Consider the following 14,114-nt stretch of genomic DNA (forward strand, 5'->3'; position numbering starts at 1 on the left):
GCTCTGCACCCAGAAGAGAATCCTAAAGGAATCTGGCTCCAGAGCAGGGCACAGTGGTTGCAGAGGCTCTCTACTGCATGCCCAGGCTGGGCTGTGTGCTGCATGTAAGCTCTGGCCTGTCCTCTGGCCTTTTGCAATCATTACTAAACAGCCATTTCTAAAGTTTAAAACCCCCTTTATTTTTGGCCTTGAAATGGTTCTAAACCGTAAGTATTTGTGCTAAAATGGCCCTGATATCCTGCTAGGTGGTTTTACTGAGCTGTTCCCCAGAAATTGAAACTGGGGGGAAGGAAGAGTTCTGTGATCCCGACATCCTAATAAAGAGTCCTTAACCTACAAGCCCGCATACCCACAGTTGCTATTACGTGAGAAGTGTTACATCTGTTTTCTGTGTGCACCTGTCGCCTGGGTAACCAGCCTGAGCCATGCCTCCTACACCTGCCAGTCAGTGCAGACTGGCGGTACCCTGGGCGGAGGGAGGCTGAGCTGCACAATGGTCGTGAATGGTCGTGAACGTGGGCTTGAGAGCAGGCAGCAGCAGGGCTGTTTGCAGCTATTTTGATTTATTAGATTACAACGAGTTTAAACATACTGTGTTCACTAGTTACTGTGTGTGTAAACTGCTTATCGGTCATTGTATCTGCTGGAATCTTAATATAGATTCCTGTGAATCCTGTATGCAATAAAAATGGCTCTCTGGCACATCTGCTCCACATGTGTTATATCCCCAAATTTAGCTTTTTCTCAGCGTGTAAGTTCCCTCTTTGTCCTATAATAAAATCTGTTCTGTTGTGATTCCCTTTTCTGAGCCTTGCAGTTGAGCCAAAATCACCTGAGCCCCCTTTCCTCTTCCCCCAGCCCTAGAGCCTACTCTATCCCCTCGTGACACTAGCCAGGGGCAGAGTGCCATGGGTCTAGCCTCAGGGTCCCTGCCGCCTTCTACATTCTAATGCCAGGCAGGGGCCCAACCAAAAAACACAAACCAAAGCCAAAGAAAAGGCAGGTGGAGACGGGTTGCAGTCCAGTGGGGCAGAGCTATAGTCAGATGGAGGAGGGCTGCAGCCGAAGCCCCTCAGGAGTCTCTGGGTCCCCAGAGCAGTCCAGGAGCAGACAGGAGAGACCACGATTTGAGTCCCGAAGGCAGCACAGTCCTCCCATCTGTGGGTAGCAGGCCCCAGGCTGGTTCAGGCCACCAGGCCCGGCAGGCCCGGCTAGGGGAGCAGGAGTAGCAGCAACAGCAACAGAGCAGCCAGGCCAAGAGGCTGGACCCTGGGTGCCGCCCGGCTCAGCTCCACTTCCACAGGGTAGTGGTCGCTGATGTTGAGGGCCTGGGGGAAGGCAGTGGGGGACAGTGTCAGTGTCGGGCGGGGGGACTTGGCCGTGAGCCCGTCCCTGCCTCGCCCCTTTACCTCCTCCTCGTTGAGTCTGAAGCTCCTGGGGAAGTTAAAGGCGGCCGCGGAGCTGAGCAGACTCTGGCAGCGCTCCCCGTGCAGCACTATGCGGTCGTAGGCGCAGTGGGTGCTGGCCCGCACCGTCGTGTCCTCCCCGTCGGCGATCACCCAGCGGAAGCCCGCCTCGGTCCGCAGCGCCAGCTCAGCCAGGCGCTTTTTGTTCAGTGAGGCGCAGTCAGCGTTGAAGTCCCCAAGCAGGATCATGTCCTGGGCAGGGGGACAGCAGTCAGGCCCGGCCACCCAGCCATTGTGTCCCTGGCCCTCCTGTGCGATCTGGCCAGCCCTACCTTGCTCTGCCAGCGCTGGGAGACGTCCAGAAACACGTCGTACAGGGCATTCAGCTCCTTCTCCACGGCCTTCGGAGTGGTGTGCAGCGGGACCAGCACCAGGCTGGGAAGGACTGCAAGGCCCCAGGACGACGGCTCCCACCTGCTCCGCGCATTCCCCACCCAGCCTCTGCCAGTAACCAAGCCCTCAGGGAACCAGCCAGACCCTCCTGCCCGCTCCCACACAGCAGGGCCACCCTTCTTCCCTTCCTACCCTTGCTAGGAAAAGTGAACTGGGCCACGAACGGCTCCCGGGCAAAGAGATCGTCCTTGTCCTCGTACACGTAGGAATCCAGTACCTGTGTCTTGTGGGACCTGGGGGACCAAGGGATGAGAAGTAGTGGCCCCCCATCACCGAATTGGCTTCGCGAGTGCCTACGTCAGAGCTGGCACTCAGCGAGGGGCCCTCCACGACCAGCCCTGTTTCATGTGACTGTAGCCTTCCTCGCTGCTTTTCCAGAACTTGTTTTTTTATTGAGACATAATTCACATGCACATACCACGGAATTCACCTGTTTCAAACCCAGAATTCAGTGGCGCTTAGCACATTCACAGGGGTGTCAAACCATCGCCACGATCCGTTTTGGAACATTCTTTTTTTTTTTAATTTTTATTTATTTATGATAGTCACAGAGAGAGAGAGAGAGAGAGGCAGAGACACAGGCAGAGGGAGAAGCAGGCTCCACACAGGGAGCCCGATGTGGGATTCGATCCCGGGTCTCCAGGATCGCGCCCTGGGCTGAAGGCAGGCGCCAAACCGCTGCGCCACCCAGGGATCCCCGTTTTGGAACATTCTTACATTCTCATTCTTACGAAAGAGAAATCTCGTACCCATGAGCAGTGCCCCCCCTCCATGCCCCTCTGCTCCGCCCCTGGCAGCCACTGATCTGTTTTCCGTCTGTAGATTTGCCTGTTTTGGACACTTGGTGTGAATGGAAAGAAAATACTACGTGGTCTTTTGTGTCGGGCTCCTTTCCCTTAGCAGAGGTTTTCAAGGCCCATCCGCTCTGCAGCATGGCTCCCAGCTTCACTCCTTCCTGTCGCTGGGTGACATTCCAGGGCACAAAGAGACCACCTTTTGTTTACCCAGTCAGCGGCTGACGGGCACCTGGATAGCTACTTCTGATTTGGGGCTGTTATGAGCAATCCTACATGGATGTGTTTCTGCAACCCCCCGCCCCCATTATTTGGGAGTGAATTCTAGACATGTGATTTCATCTATATAAATAGATCTCCTTACCTGACCACCCCCCTTGCCCTCTCTATCCTGACCCTGGAGGGCTCCCCCCTCCCCAGGCTGTCTGAAGGACTTAGGGTGGTCTCTGAGAGCGGGTCTGCCCAAGTCCCACAATCAGCCCCCGTCGTTGTCTCTTCCCAGAAGCTCCGGCCGGCCATTCTCAAAGAGCAGCCCAGCCTGCCCTGAGCCCTTGCAGGGGGGCCCCACATGTGAGCATGGATAGGGAAGGCCTCCTGCGGTAGGGACACGTGAGCGGGAAAGCTGGCTGGGGTAGAGGGGAGTAAGATACCAAAAGAAAACCACTGAGGAGGAAAAAGTGCAATGAGAAGGCGAGGGCCCCTGCAGGAGGAAGGAGCCTGTAAGCTCTTGGGACTACGGAGCCATCTGACACACGGCCAATGCCAAGTCCGCCCTGGCCGCCACCTGCGCTTACCGGTAGATGTACACGTACTTCTCCATGTATGTGTTGCGCCCTAGCAAAGGGCTGCTCAAGAATCTGTAGAACCCGGAGTCATCAAATCTGCCAGGACAGGGAAACCCAGGTCAGGGGCCCTGAGGCTCTGGGGGGCCCTCGGTCAGACCCCCAGAGCCCTCCTCACCGATTGAGTTCTCGAAGCAGGAGGGAGATAGCGCTGCCAGAAGAGTCCACGACCTCCTGCAGCACCATGATGTCGCAGCGAGCCAGGATCTGCAAGACCCGGGAGGGCCGGCCCCGCTCAGTGCCAGCGACCCCAGGAGGAAGGTGGGGTCCCTGGGGAAGTGGCACCGATGCGGCTCTCTGGCTGAGGCCCCCAGACAGCACCGGGACCAGACAGGACCCGGGAGAAGCCTGAGTGCCACCCCAACCACGCCGCACCCGCATCACAGAGGAGGAGACTGGGGTCAGCGTCTCGATGTCCTCCCTCCTCTGGGCAGGCAGGGCAGGGGGCTTCGGGCGGGGGCACCTACCCGGACAAAGATGTCCATCACATGTTCCCTGGCCACCTTGGAAAGCGTCAGCCGCTGGGCATTGAAGGCACAGATGCGAAAGGCCTCAGCCCCACCGGGCAGGAGAAGCAGGAGCACGGCTGGGTAATGCATGGCTGTGTGGGCGCTGCTGGGACCTTCTGGAGGAATCCAGGTCGTCCCAGGGTACGGTCCCGGCAAGGCTCAGTTCTGCTTCTCAGAGGACATGGCATATGGAACAGAGGAAGTGATGGTCACCCTGCCGCCCAGTTCGAACCTCCCAGAAGTGCCAGCATCAGCACTGCAGATTTCCCGCCTTTGTCCCTTTGGACACCTTCCAACATCGGCACATATGGCTTGACTTCATTCTTTTTTTTATGATTTTATTTTTAAGTGGGGATCCTGGTGGTGCAGTCGGTTGGGCAGCCAACACTTGATTTTGGCTCAGGTCACGATCTCGGGGTTGTGGGATCGAGCCCTGTGTTGTCGAGGCTCCACGTTCTGGGAGGAGTCAGCTTCTCTCTCTTTCTCTCTCGCTTCCTCTCCCTCCACCCCTCCCCCTGCTCACATGCACTCTCTCTAAAATAAATACATATTTTAAAAAAATATTTCAAAAAAAAGAGATTTCATTTATCTATTCATGAGAGGCACAGAGAGAGAGAGGCAGAGACACAGGCCGAGGGAGAAGCAGGCCCCACGCAGGGAGCCCGACGCGGGACTATCCCGGGCCTCCAGGGTCACGCCCTGGGCCAAGGCGGCGCTAAACCTCTGGGCCACCGGGGCTGCCCAATAAATACATATTTTATTTTATTTTATTTTTTTTAATTTTTATTTATTTATGATAGGCACAGAGAGAGAGAGAGGCAGAGACACAGGCAGAGGGAGAAGCAGGCTCCATGCACCGGGAGCCTGACGTGGGATTCGATCCCGGGTCTCCAGGATTGCGCCCTGGGCCAAAGGCAGGCGCCAAACCGCTGCGCCACCCAGGGATCCCCTAAATACATATTTTAAAAAAGATTTTAGGCAACCTCTACATCCAACGTGGGGCTTAAACTCACAACCCTGAGATCAAGAGTCTCTGCTCCACGGACGGAGCAGCCAAGTGCCCCTGGGACTTCATTCTTTTTAAATATGGTAAAATACACATAGTATAGGATTAAGGCCCATCCGCTCTGCAGCATGGCTCCCAGCTTCACTCCTTCCTGTCGCTGGGTGACATTCCAGGGCACAAAGAGACCACCTTTTGTTTACCCAGTCAGCGGCTGACGGGCACCTGGATAGCTACTTCTGATTTGGGGCTGTTATGAGCAATCCTACATGGATGTGTTTCTGCAACCCCCCGCCCCCATTATTTGGGAGTGAATTCTAGACATGTGATTTCATCTATATAAATAGATCTCCTTACCTGACCACCCCCCTTGCCTCTCTATCCTGACCCTGGAGGGCTCCCCCCTCCCCAGGCTGTCTTAAATGACTTAGGGTGGTCTCTGAGAGCGGGTCTGCCAAGTCCCACAATCAGCCCCCGTCGTTGTCTCTTCCCAGAAGCTCCGGCCGGCCATTCTCAAAGAGCAGCCCAGCCTGCCCTGAGCCCTTGCAGGGGGGCCCCACATGTGAGCATGGATAGGGAAGGCCTCCTGCGGTAGGGACACGTGAGCGGGAAAGCTGGCTGGGGTAGAGGGGAGTAAGATACCAAAAGAAAACCACTGAGGAGGAAAAAGTGCAATGAGAAGGCGAGGGCCCCTGCAGGAGGAAGGAGCCTGTAAGCTCTTGGGACTACGGAGCCATCTGACACACGGCCAATGCCAAGTCCGCCCTGGCCGCCACCTGCGCTTACCGGTAGATGTACACGTACTTCTCCATGTATGTGTTGCGCCCTAGCAAAGGGCTGCTCAAGAATCTGTAGAACCCGGAGTCATCAAATCTGCCAGGACAGGGAAACCCAGGTCAGGGCCCTGAGGCTCTGGGGGGCCCTCGGTCAGACCCCCAGAGCCCTCCTCACCGATTGAGTTCTCGAAGCAGGAGGGAGATAGCGCTGCCAGAAGAGTCCACGACCTCCTGCAGCACCATGATGTCGCAGCGAGCCAGGACCTGCAAGACCCGGGAGGGCCGGCCCCGCTCAGTGCCAGCGACCCCAGGAGGAAGGTGGGGTCCCTGGGGAAGTGGCACCGATGCGGCTCTCTGGCTGAGGCCCCAGACAGCACCGGGACCAGACAGGACCCGGAGAAGCCTGAGTGCCACCCCAACCACGCCGCACCCGCATCACAGAGGAGGAGACTGGGTCAGCGTCTCGATGTCCTCCTCCTCTGGGCAGGCAGGGCAGGGGGCTTCGGGCGGGGGCACCTACCCGGACAAAGATGTCCATCACATGTTCCCTGGCCACCTTGGAAAGCGTCAGCCGCTGGGCATTGAAGGCACAGATGCGAAAGGCCTCAGCCCCACCGGGCAGGAGAAGCAGGAGCACGGCTGGGTAATGCATGGCTGTGTGGGCGCTGCTGGGACCTTCTGGAGGAATCCAGGTCGTCCCAGGGTACGGTCCCGGCGAGGCTCAGTTCTGCTTCTCAGAGGACATGGCATATGGAACAGAGGGAAGTGATGGTCACCCTGCCGCCCAGTTCGAACCTCCCAGAAGTGCCAGCATCAGCACTGCAGATTTCCCGCCTTTGTCCCTTTGGACACCTTCCAACATCGGCACATATGGCTTGACTTCATTCTTTTTTTTATGATTTTATTTTTAAGTGGGGATCCTGGTGGTGCAGTCGGTTGGGCAGCCAACACTTGATTTTGGCTCAGGTCACGATCTCGGGGTTGTGGGATCGAGCCTGTGTTGTCGAGGCTCCACGTTCTGGGAGGAGTCAGCTTCTCTCTCTTTCTCTCTCGCTTCCTCTCCCTCCACCCCTCCCCCTGCTCACATGCACTCTCTCTAAAATAAATACATATTTTAAAAAAATATTTCAAAAAAAAGAGATTTCATTTATCTATTCATGAGAGGCACAGAGAGAGAGAGGCAGAGACACAGGCAGAGGGAGAAGCAGGCCCCACGCAGGGAGCCCGACGCGGGACTATCCCGGGCCTCCAGGGTCACGCCCTGGGCCAAGGCGGCGCTAAACCTCTGGGCCACCGGGGCTTGCCCATAAATACATATTTTATTTTATTTTATTTTTTTTAATTTTTATTTATTTATGATAGGCACAGAGAGAGAGAGAGGCAGAGACACAGGCAGAGGGAGAAGCAGGCTCCATGCACCGGGAACCTGATGTGGGATTCGATCCGGGTCTCCAGGATCGCGCCCTGGCCAAAGGCAGGCGCCAAACCGCTGCGCCACCCAGGGATCCCCGTTTTTGAACATTCTTACATTCTCATTCTTACGAAAGAGAAATCTCGTACCCATGAGCAGTGCCCCCCCTCCATGCCCCTCTGCTCCGCCCCTGGCAGCCACTGATCTGTTTTCCGTCTGTAGATTTGCCTGTTTTGGACACTTGGTGTGAATGGAAAGAAAATACTACGTGGTCTTTTGTGTCGGGCTCCTTTCCCTTAGCAGAGGTTTTCAAGGCCCATCCGCTCTGCAGCATGGCTCCCAGCTTCACTCCTTCCTGTCGCTGGGTGACATTCCAGGGCACAAAGAGACCACCTTTTGTTTACCCAGTCAGCGGACTGACGGGCACCTGGATAGCTACTTCTGATTTGGGGCTGTTATGAGCAATCCTACATGGATGTGTTTCTGCAACCCCCCCGCCCCCATTATTTGGGAGTGAATTCTAGACATGTGATTTCATCTATATAAATAGATCTCCTTACCTGACCACCCCCCTTGCCCTCTCTATCCTGACCCTGGAGGGCTCCCCCCTCCCCAGGCTGTCTGAAGGACTTAGGGTGGTCTCTGAGAGCGGGTCTGCCCAAGTCCCACAATCAGCCCCCGTCGTTGTCTCTTCCCAGAAGCTCCGGCCGGCCATTCTCAAAGAGCAGCCCAGCCTGCCCTGAGCCCTTGCAGGGGGGCCCCACATGTGAGCATGGATAGGGAAGGCCTCCTGCGGTAGGGACACGTGAGCGGGAAAGCTGGCTGGGGTAGAGGGGAGTAAGATACCAAAAGAAAACCACTGAGGAGGAAAAAGTGCAATGAGAAGGCGAGGGCCCCTGCAGGAGGAAGGAGCCTGTAAGCTCTTGGGACTACGGAGCCATCTGACACACGGCCAATGCCAAGTCCGCCCTGGCCGCCACCTGCGCTTACCGGTAGATGTACACGTACTTCTCCATGTATGTGTTGCGCCCTAGCAAAGGGCTGCTCAAGAATCTGTAGAACCCGGAGTCATCAAATCTGCCAGGACAGGGAAACCCAGGTCAGGGGCCCTGAGGCTCTGGGGGGCCCTCGGTCAGACCCCCAGAGCCCTCCTCACCGATTGAGTTCTCGAAGCAGGAGGGAGATAGCGCTGCCAGAAGAGTCCACGACCTCCTGCAGCACCATGATGTCGCAGCGAGCCAGGATCTGCAAGACCCGGGAGGGCCGGCCCCGCTCAGTGCCAGCGACCCCAGGAGGAAGGTGGGGTCCCTGGGGAAGTGGCACCGATGCGGCTCTCTGGCTGAGGCCCCCAGACAGCACCGGGACCAGACAGGACCCGGGAGAAGCCTGAGTGCCACCCCAACCACGCCGCACCCGCATCACAGAGGAGGAGACTGGGGTCAGCGTCTCGATGTCCTCCCTCCTCTGGGCAGGCAGGGCAGGGGGCTTCGGGCGGGGGCACCTACCCGGACAAAGATGTCCATCACATGTTCCCTGGCCACCTTGGAAAGCGTCAGCCGCTGGGCATTGAAGGCACAGATGCGAAAGGCCTCAGCCCCACCGGGCAGGAGAAGCAGGAGCACGGCTGGGTAATGCATGGCTGTGTGGGCGCTGCTGGGACCTTCTGGAGGAATCCAGGTCGTCCCAGGGTACGGTCCCGGCAAGGCTCAGTTCTGCTTCTCAGAGGACATGGCATATGGAACAGAGGAAGTGATGGTCACCCTGCCGCCCAGTTCGAACCTCCCAGAAGTGCCAGCATCAGCACTGCAGATTTCCCGCCTTTGTCCCTTTGGACACCTTCCAACATCGGCACATATGGCTTGACTTCATTCTTTTTTTTATGATTTTATTTTTAAGTGGGGATCCTGGTGGTGCAGTCGGTTGGGCAGCCAACACTTGATTTTGGCTCAGGTCACGATCTCGGGGTTGTGGGATCGAGCCCTGTGTTGTCGAGGCTCCACGTTCTGGGAGGAGTCAGCTTCTCTCTCTTTCTCTCTCGCTTCCTCTCCCTCCACCCCTCCCCCTGCTCACATGCACTCTCTCTAAAATAAATACATATTTTAAAAAAATATTTCAAAAAAAAGAGATTTCATTTATCTATTCATGAGAGGCACAGAGAGAGAGAGGCAGAGACACAGGCCGAGGGAGAAGCAGGCCCCACGCAGGGAGCCCGACGCGGGACTATCCCGGGCCTCCAGGGTCACGCCCTGGGCCAAGGCGGCGCTAAACCTCTGGGCCACCGGGGCTGCCCAATAAATACATATTTTATTTTATTTTATTTTTTTTAATTTTTATTTATTTATGATAGTCACAGAGAGAGAGAGAGGCAGAGACACAGGCAGAGGGAGAAGCAGGCTCCATGCACCGGGAGCCTGACGTGGGATTCGATCCCGGGTCTCCAGGATTGCGCCCTGGGCCAAAGGCAGGCGCCAAACCGCTGCGCCACCCAGGGATCCCCTAAATACATATTTTAAAAAAGATTTTTAGGCAACCTCTACATCCAACGTGGGGCTTAAACTCACAACCCTGAGATCAAGAGTCTCATGCTCCACTGACGGAGCAGCCAAGTGCCCCTGGGACTTCATTCTTTTTAAATATGGTAAAATACACATAGTATAGGATTTACCATCTTAGCCGGGTTTCTTTCTTTCTTTTTAACCATCTTAACCATTTTTGAGGGTACAGTTCAGTGGCATTAAGTACATTTCCATTGTGATGCAACCATCACCACCATCCATCGCCAGAATTTTTCCAACTTTCCAAACTGAAACTGTCACCATTAGACACTCCCTCTCCCCCAGCAGCCCCCCTTCCTCTCTTTTTTTTTTAAGATTTTTATTTATTCATTCATGAGGGACACACATGCAGAGAGAGAGAGAGAGAGAGAGAGAGAGGCAGAGACAGGCAGAGGGAGAAGCAGGCTCCATGCAGGGAGCCCGAGCAGGACTCGATCCCGGGACCCCAGGATCAGGCCCTGGGCTGAAGGCGGCACTAAACCGCTGAGCCACCCAGGGATCCCCCCCCTTTTTTTACATTCCCACCAACAACAGGTCACAAGAGTTCAACCTCACAGCTAATTTCAACTTCTCACCACCATTATCAACAGGAGGATCGCCTTCACACCTACCTCCCTGCTGCTGAGATGATATCTCCAAGACAAACTCCCACCAGTGGAATGGCTGGGTTCAAGGGCATATAGCACCGGAAGTGATCTCAGCCAGGCCAAATCCCCCGCGGCAGTGTGTGCTGCACCCCTTTCCCACAGCCCTGCCACCACCGGACAGCCCCTCTTGCTCATCCTACCAGCTGAAACCCCCTCTTTCGGAGCGTCTCTCGCTCGCTTTTGGGTGCAGATGCACCCAAACTTTGTTGTGTCATTGGGGTTCAGCCCCCTCGCTTGATCCCCATCTGTGTCATTGTCATTTAAGCAACATAAATCCCTCTACTTCTGTCTGCCTGTTTCTCTCTGTCACCTTTGTAACCAAACTCAAGGGGTTCACCACTTGGGGTGCCCCAAATTGAACAGAACCCAAGAAAATGTTGAAAGCAAAGAGGTTTTAACTTCTTTTTTTTTTTTTTTTTGAGGTTTTAACTTCTTGTTACAAGTAAGGAGATATGGAGAAAAATCTCAAAGTGCTGTCTCCCCTGAGGCTAATACAGGAAGCTTTTATCCGGTGTCTTAGCGGGTGGGGCCAGGGGGCTTACACAGGCACTTCTGGCTCAACTGTGCGTGCCTAGCACGTCGACATGCTAGTGCATACAACGTATGTTCAAAACATGGTGGATAAAAAATAAATAAAAAATTAAAAAAAAAAAACAAAACATGGTGGAAAGCTCTGCCTATAGGAGATTTACTTTAGGAGAACTCAGCAGAGGGGGTCCCTGGGTGGCTCAGCATTTGGTGCCTGCCTTTGGCCTGGGGTGTGATCCTGGAGACCCAGGATCGAGTCCTGCGTCAGGCTCCCTGCATGGAGCCTGCTTCTGTCTCTGCCTCTCTCTCTCTCTCTCTCACAAATAAATAAATAAATCTTTCTTTTTTTTTTAAAAGGAGAACTAGAACTCAGAAGAGCTTGGCGCTCAGCTCCAGTCTAGCTCAGACTGGCTCACATAAGGCGCGATCGGGGCAAGACCCTTCTAGCAAGGGCCTATGGGGTGGAACGCCTAGTTAGTTGGGTCATTTCTTGGCTGGAACTGTTGGCTCTGCAAAAGGAATCATATTCGTCCTCTGCTTTTATCCCTTGCCCCCGTCCGTTCTGCTGATAACGTTCAGCCCTCTTCTTTATTTTTATTTTTTAAATTTTTTTAAAGATTCTATTTATTCATGAAAGGCACACACACACACACACACACACACAGAGAGGCAGAGACACAGGCAGAGGGAGAAGCAGGCTCCATGCTGGGAGCCTGACGTGGGACTTGATCCCGGGTCCCCAGGATCATACCCTGGCTGAAGACGGCGTCAAACCGGTGAGCCACCAGGGCTGCCCCTTTTCTGTATTTTTAAAGATGACTTTCTTGGGCAGCCCCGGTGGCCCATTGGTTTAGTGCTGCCTTTGGCCCCGAGGTGTGATTCTGGGGACCCGGTTTCGAGTCCCACGTCGGGCTCCCTGCATGGGGCTGCTTCTCCCTCTGCATCTCTCTCTGTAATAAATAAATCTTTAAAAAAAATAAAGATGAATTTCTTTATTTTAGAGAGAGAGCACAAATAGGGAGGGAGAGGGAGAGAGAAGCCCAAGCGGACTCCGCACTGAGCACAGAGCCCTACTAGGGGCTCAGTCTCACGACCCTGAGGACCCAAGATTGGGACCTGAGCTGAAACCCAGTAGGACGCTCAGCCCCGCGGCGCTACCCAGGCGCCCCTTTCAGCCCTATTTGAGTCACTTCCCAGTGCATTCCAGCTGCCACTTGGTCACCTCCCCCGGGGGCTCACTGTGTGCCTCACTCAGGCCCCAGTCTCTTCTCCGTTCCTCCCTCTTTGTCATCGGGTCTCTGCGTCTCCTTCCCGCTCCTGGCTGGCCTGAGTGCCTGGCTCTCCCGGGCCACCTGCTCTGTCACTCATGCTGGCTTGGGAGTCCTGCCCTGGTTACTATTCTGGGATGTACGGTGGACATTTGAGCAGCCTGGGGCTGTCAAGGGAAGGCTTTGGGGTTCTAGGGTCAGGGGTCCCCTCCCCCCCATCAGGGCAGAAAGACCCGGAGTGAGTCCCCCGGCTCTAGTCCACAGCGCAGCCCCGGCCCCCAGCCCCCAGCCTTGGCCCCAGCCGCGGGGCTCCCTCCCCCTCTCACCGCAGTCCTCAGGCAGGGGTCAGCCCCCTCCGCCCGCAGGGCCCCCTACCTACTCAGAGCGGCCGGTATCCGCGCCCGCGGAGCTGTGAGCAGATCGCAGCACCCCCGCGGGACCGCAGCGCCGTCTGGGCAGGCCCGGGTGGGGGAAGAGGAAGAGGCCGGGCCGCCCCGCCCTTCCTGGCGCTGGTGTGCCCCGCGGGCCGGCGCCCCGGCTCCACCTCCGCCCCCCACGTGGAAGCAGGCGCCGGCGGCCCGGGCTGCGGGCGGTGACAGGCCTGAGTCCGTCGGGGCACCAGGCCAGCGGAGGCTGCGCCCGTCCCCACGGCTGGGCGATCGCCGGGAGCCGCCCGCGGGGGACCGCGCCCCAGAGGGGGGGGCTACAAGGCCGGCAGCTCGGGGCCCGTGGGCGCCTTCTCTGTCCCCGTGGGGACGACCCGGGCACTCCGGGACTCTGTAGGCCGGCGGCGGGTCCTCGCTGGTGATGGCGGCGCGGTCGCCAGGGCAGTGTCCCGTTGGCAGCACCCGTGGGCGTTAGCACGTTACGACTGGAACTGAGATGAGACAAGTCGAAAGCCTTTTTTTTTTTTTTAAGATTCATTTTTATTTATTTATGATAACACGCATAGAGAGAGAGAGAGGCAGAGACCCAGGCAGAGGGAGAAGCAGGCTCCATGCAGAGAGCCGGATGTGGGACTCGCTCGATCCCAGGACTCCAGGGTCACACCCTCGGCCGAAGGTAGGCGCTAAACCGCTGAGCCCCCCGGGATCCCCGAAAGTTTTTTTTTAAGATTTTATTTGTTTATGCATGAGACACACAAAGAGAGGCAGAGACACAGGCAGAGGGAGAAGCAGGCCCCAGGCAGGGAGCCCGAGGCGGGACTCAATTCCAGGACCCCGGGGTCACGGCCTGAGCCGAAGGCAGATGCTCCACCTGCTGAGCCCCCCAGGTGCCCTTTCTAACTGGTTTTTATGTAGAAACTCACTCTTTGGGCCTTCAGCCCTGGACGTGATCCACCCGGGCTGCCTCTCGAAAGTTTTTTGGTTTTTATTATATTTTAAAGATTTTGGGCAGCCCGGGTGGCTCAGCGGTTGAGCGTCTGCCTTCAGCTCAGGGCATGATCCCAGGGTCTCAGGATTGAGTCCCACATTAGGCTCCCTGCGAAGAACCTGCTTCTCCCTCTGCCTGTGTCTCTGCCTCTCTCTCTCTGTGTATCTCTCATGAATAAATAAATAAATACAAATTAAAAAAAGATTTTGGGGATGCTTGGGGGGCTCAGCTGTTTAGTGCCTACCTTCACCCCAGGGCATGATCCCAGAGTCCTGGGATCGAGGCCCACATCGGGTTTCCTGCATGGAGCCTGCTGTTCCCTCTGCATGGGTGTCTGCCTGTCTCTCTCTCTCTCTCTCTCTCTCTCTCTCTCTCTGTGTGTGTGTCTCTCATTGATGGATGAATAAAATCTTAAAAAAAAAAGATTTTAAGTTATCCCTATGCCCAATGTGGGTCTTGAACTCAGGACCCTGAATTCAAGGGTGCATGCCCTACCGTCTCAGCCGGCGAGGTGCCCCTATTTCTTATTTTTGAAGCACAGCTGGATT

General features: G+C 55.9%; 2 protein-coding genes across 6 annotated transcripts; both read right to left on the reverse strand.

Moving 5' to 3' along the window:
- Nucleotides 1-158: 158 nt before the first annotated feature.
- On the reverse strand, nt 159-4,517 carry DNASE1L1 (deoxyribonuclease 1 like 1). Its single transcript, XM_041741423.1, has 7 exons — nt 3,963-4,517; nt 3,614-3,702; nt 3,448-3,534; nt 1,992-2,092; nt 1,739-1,851; nt 1,410-1,658; nt 159-1,328 (listed from the first exon to the last, which is right to left on the reverse strand). Exons 1-7 carry the CDS (start codon nt 4,092-4,094, stop codon nt 1,212-1,214), a joined length of 888 nt encoding a protein of 295 aa, XP_041597357.1. The 5' UTR covers nt 4,095-4,517; the 3' UTR covers nt 159-1,211.
- Nucleotides 4,518-7,400: 2,883 nt separating this feature from the next.
- LOC121482283 (deoxyribonuclease-1-like 1) lies at nt 7,401-12,719 on the reverse strand. 5 transcript variants are annotated; one of them, XM_041740139.1, is made up of 5 exons: nt 12,568-12,703; nt 8,700-8,906; nt 8,351-8,439; nt 8,185-8,271; nt 7,401-7,555 (listed from the first exon to the last, which is right to left on the reverse strand). In XM_041740139.1, exons 2-5 carry the CDS (start codon nt 8,829-8,831, stop codon nt 7,540-7,542), a joined length of 324 nt encoding a protein of 107 aa, XP_041596073.1. In that variant the 5' UTR covers nt 8,832-8,906; nt 12,568-12,703; the 3' UTR covers nt 7,401-7,539. The 5 variants fall into 5 exon arrangements, with proteins under 5 accessions (XP_041596073.1, XP_041596074.1, XP_041596071.1 ...); XM_041740140.1 differs by having other exon boundaries at nt 8,700-8,912; nt 12,572-12,659; XM_041740137.1 differs by having other exon boundaries at nt 7,402-7,555; nt 8,700-8,909; nt 12,568-12,688.
- Nucleotides 12,720-14,114: the final 1,395 nt, after the last annotated feature.

The sequence above is a fragment of the Vulpes lagopus genome, chromosome X (assembly GCF_018345385.1).
Source record: "Vulpes lagopus strain Blue_001 chromosome X, ASM1834538v1, whole genome shotgun sequence".
Classification (NCBI taxonomy): Eukaryota; Metazoa; Chordata; class Mammalia; order Carnivora; family Canidae; genus Vulpes; species Vulpes lagopus.

What these genes read in the sequence shown, in the direction of transcription:
- DNASE1L1 (XM_041741423.1), bottom strand. Translation starts at nt 4,094, where the DNA reads ATGCATTACCCAGCCGTGCTCCTGCTTCTCCTGCCCGGTGGGGCTGAG. An exon ending in AAGTACGTGTACATCTACCG is followed by an intron (nt 2,093 to 3,447) that starts GTAAGCGCAGGT and finishes TTGGTCCCCCAG; the next exon opens with GTCCCACAAGACACAGGTAC. An exon ending in TCAGACTCAACGAGGAGGAG is followed by an intron (nt 1,329 to 1,409) that starts GTAAAGGGGCGA and finishes GCCTTCCCCCAG; the next exon opens with GCCCTCAACATCAGCGACCA.
- LOC121482283 (XM_041740139.1), bottom strand. Translation starts at nt 8,831, where the DNA reads ATGCATTACCCAGCCGTGCTCCTGCTTCTCCTGCCCGGTGGGGCTGAG. An exon ending in TGATGGACATCTTTGTCCGG is followed by an intron (nt 8,440 to 8,699) that starts GTAGGTGCCCCC and finishes CGGGTCTTGCAG; the next exon opens with ATCCTGGCTCGCTGCGACAT. An exon ending in CTGCTTCGAGAACTCAATCG is followed by an intron (nt 8,272 to 8,350) that starts GTGAGGAGGGCT and finishes CTGTCCTGGCAG; the next exon opens with ATTTGATGACTCCGGGTTCT.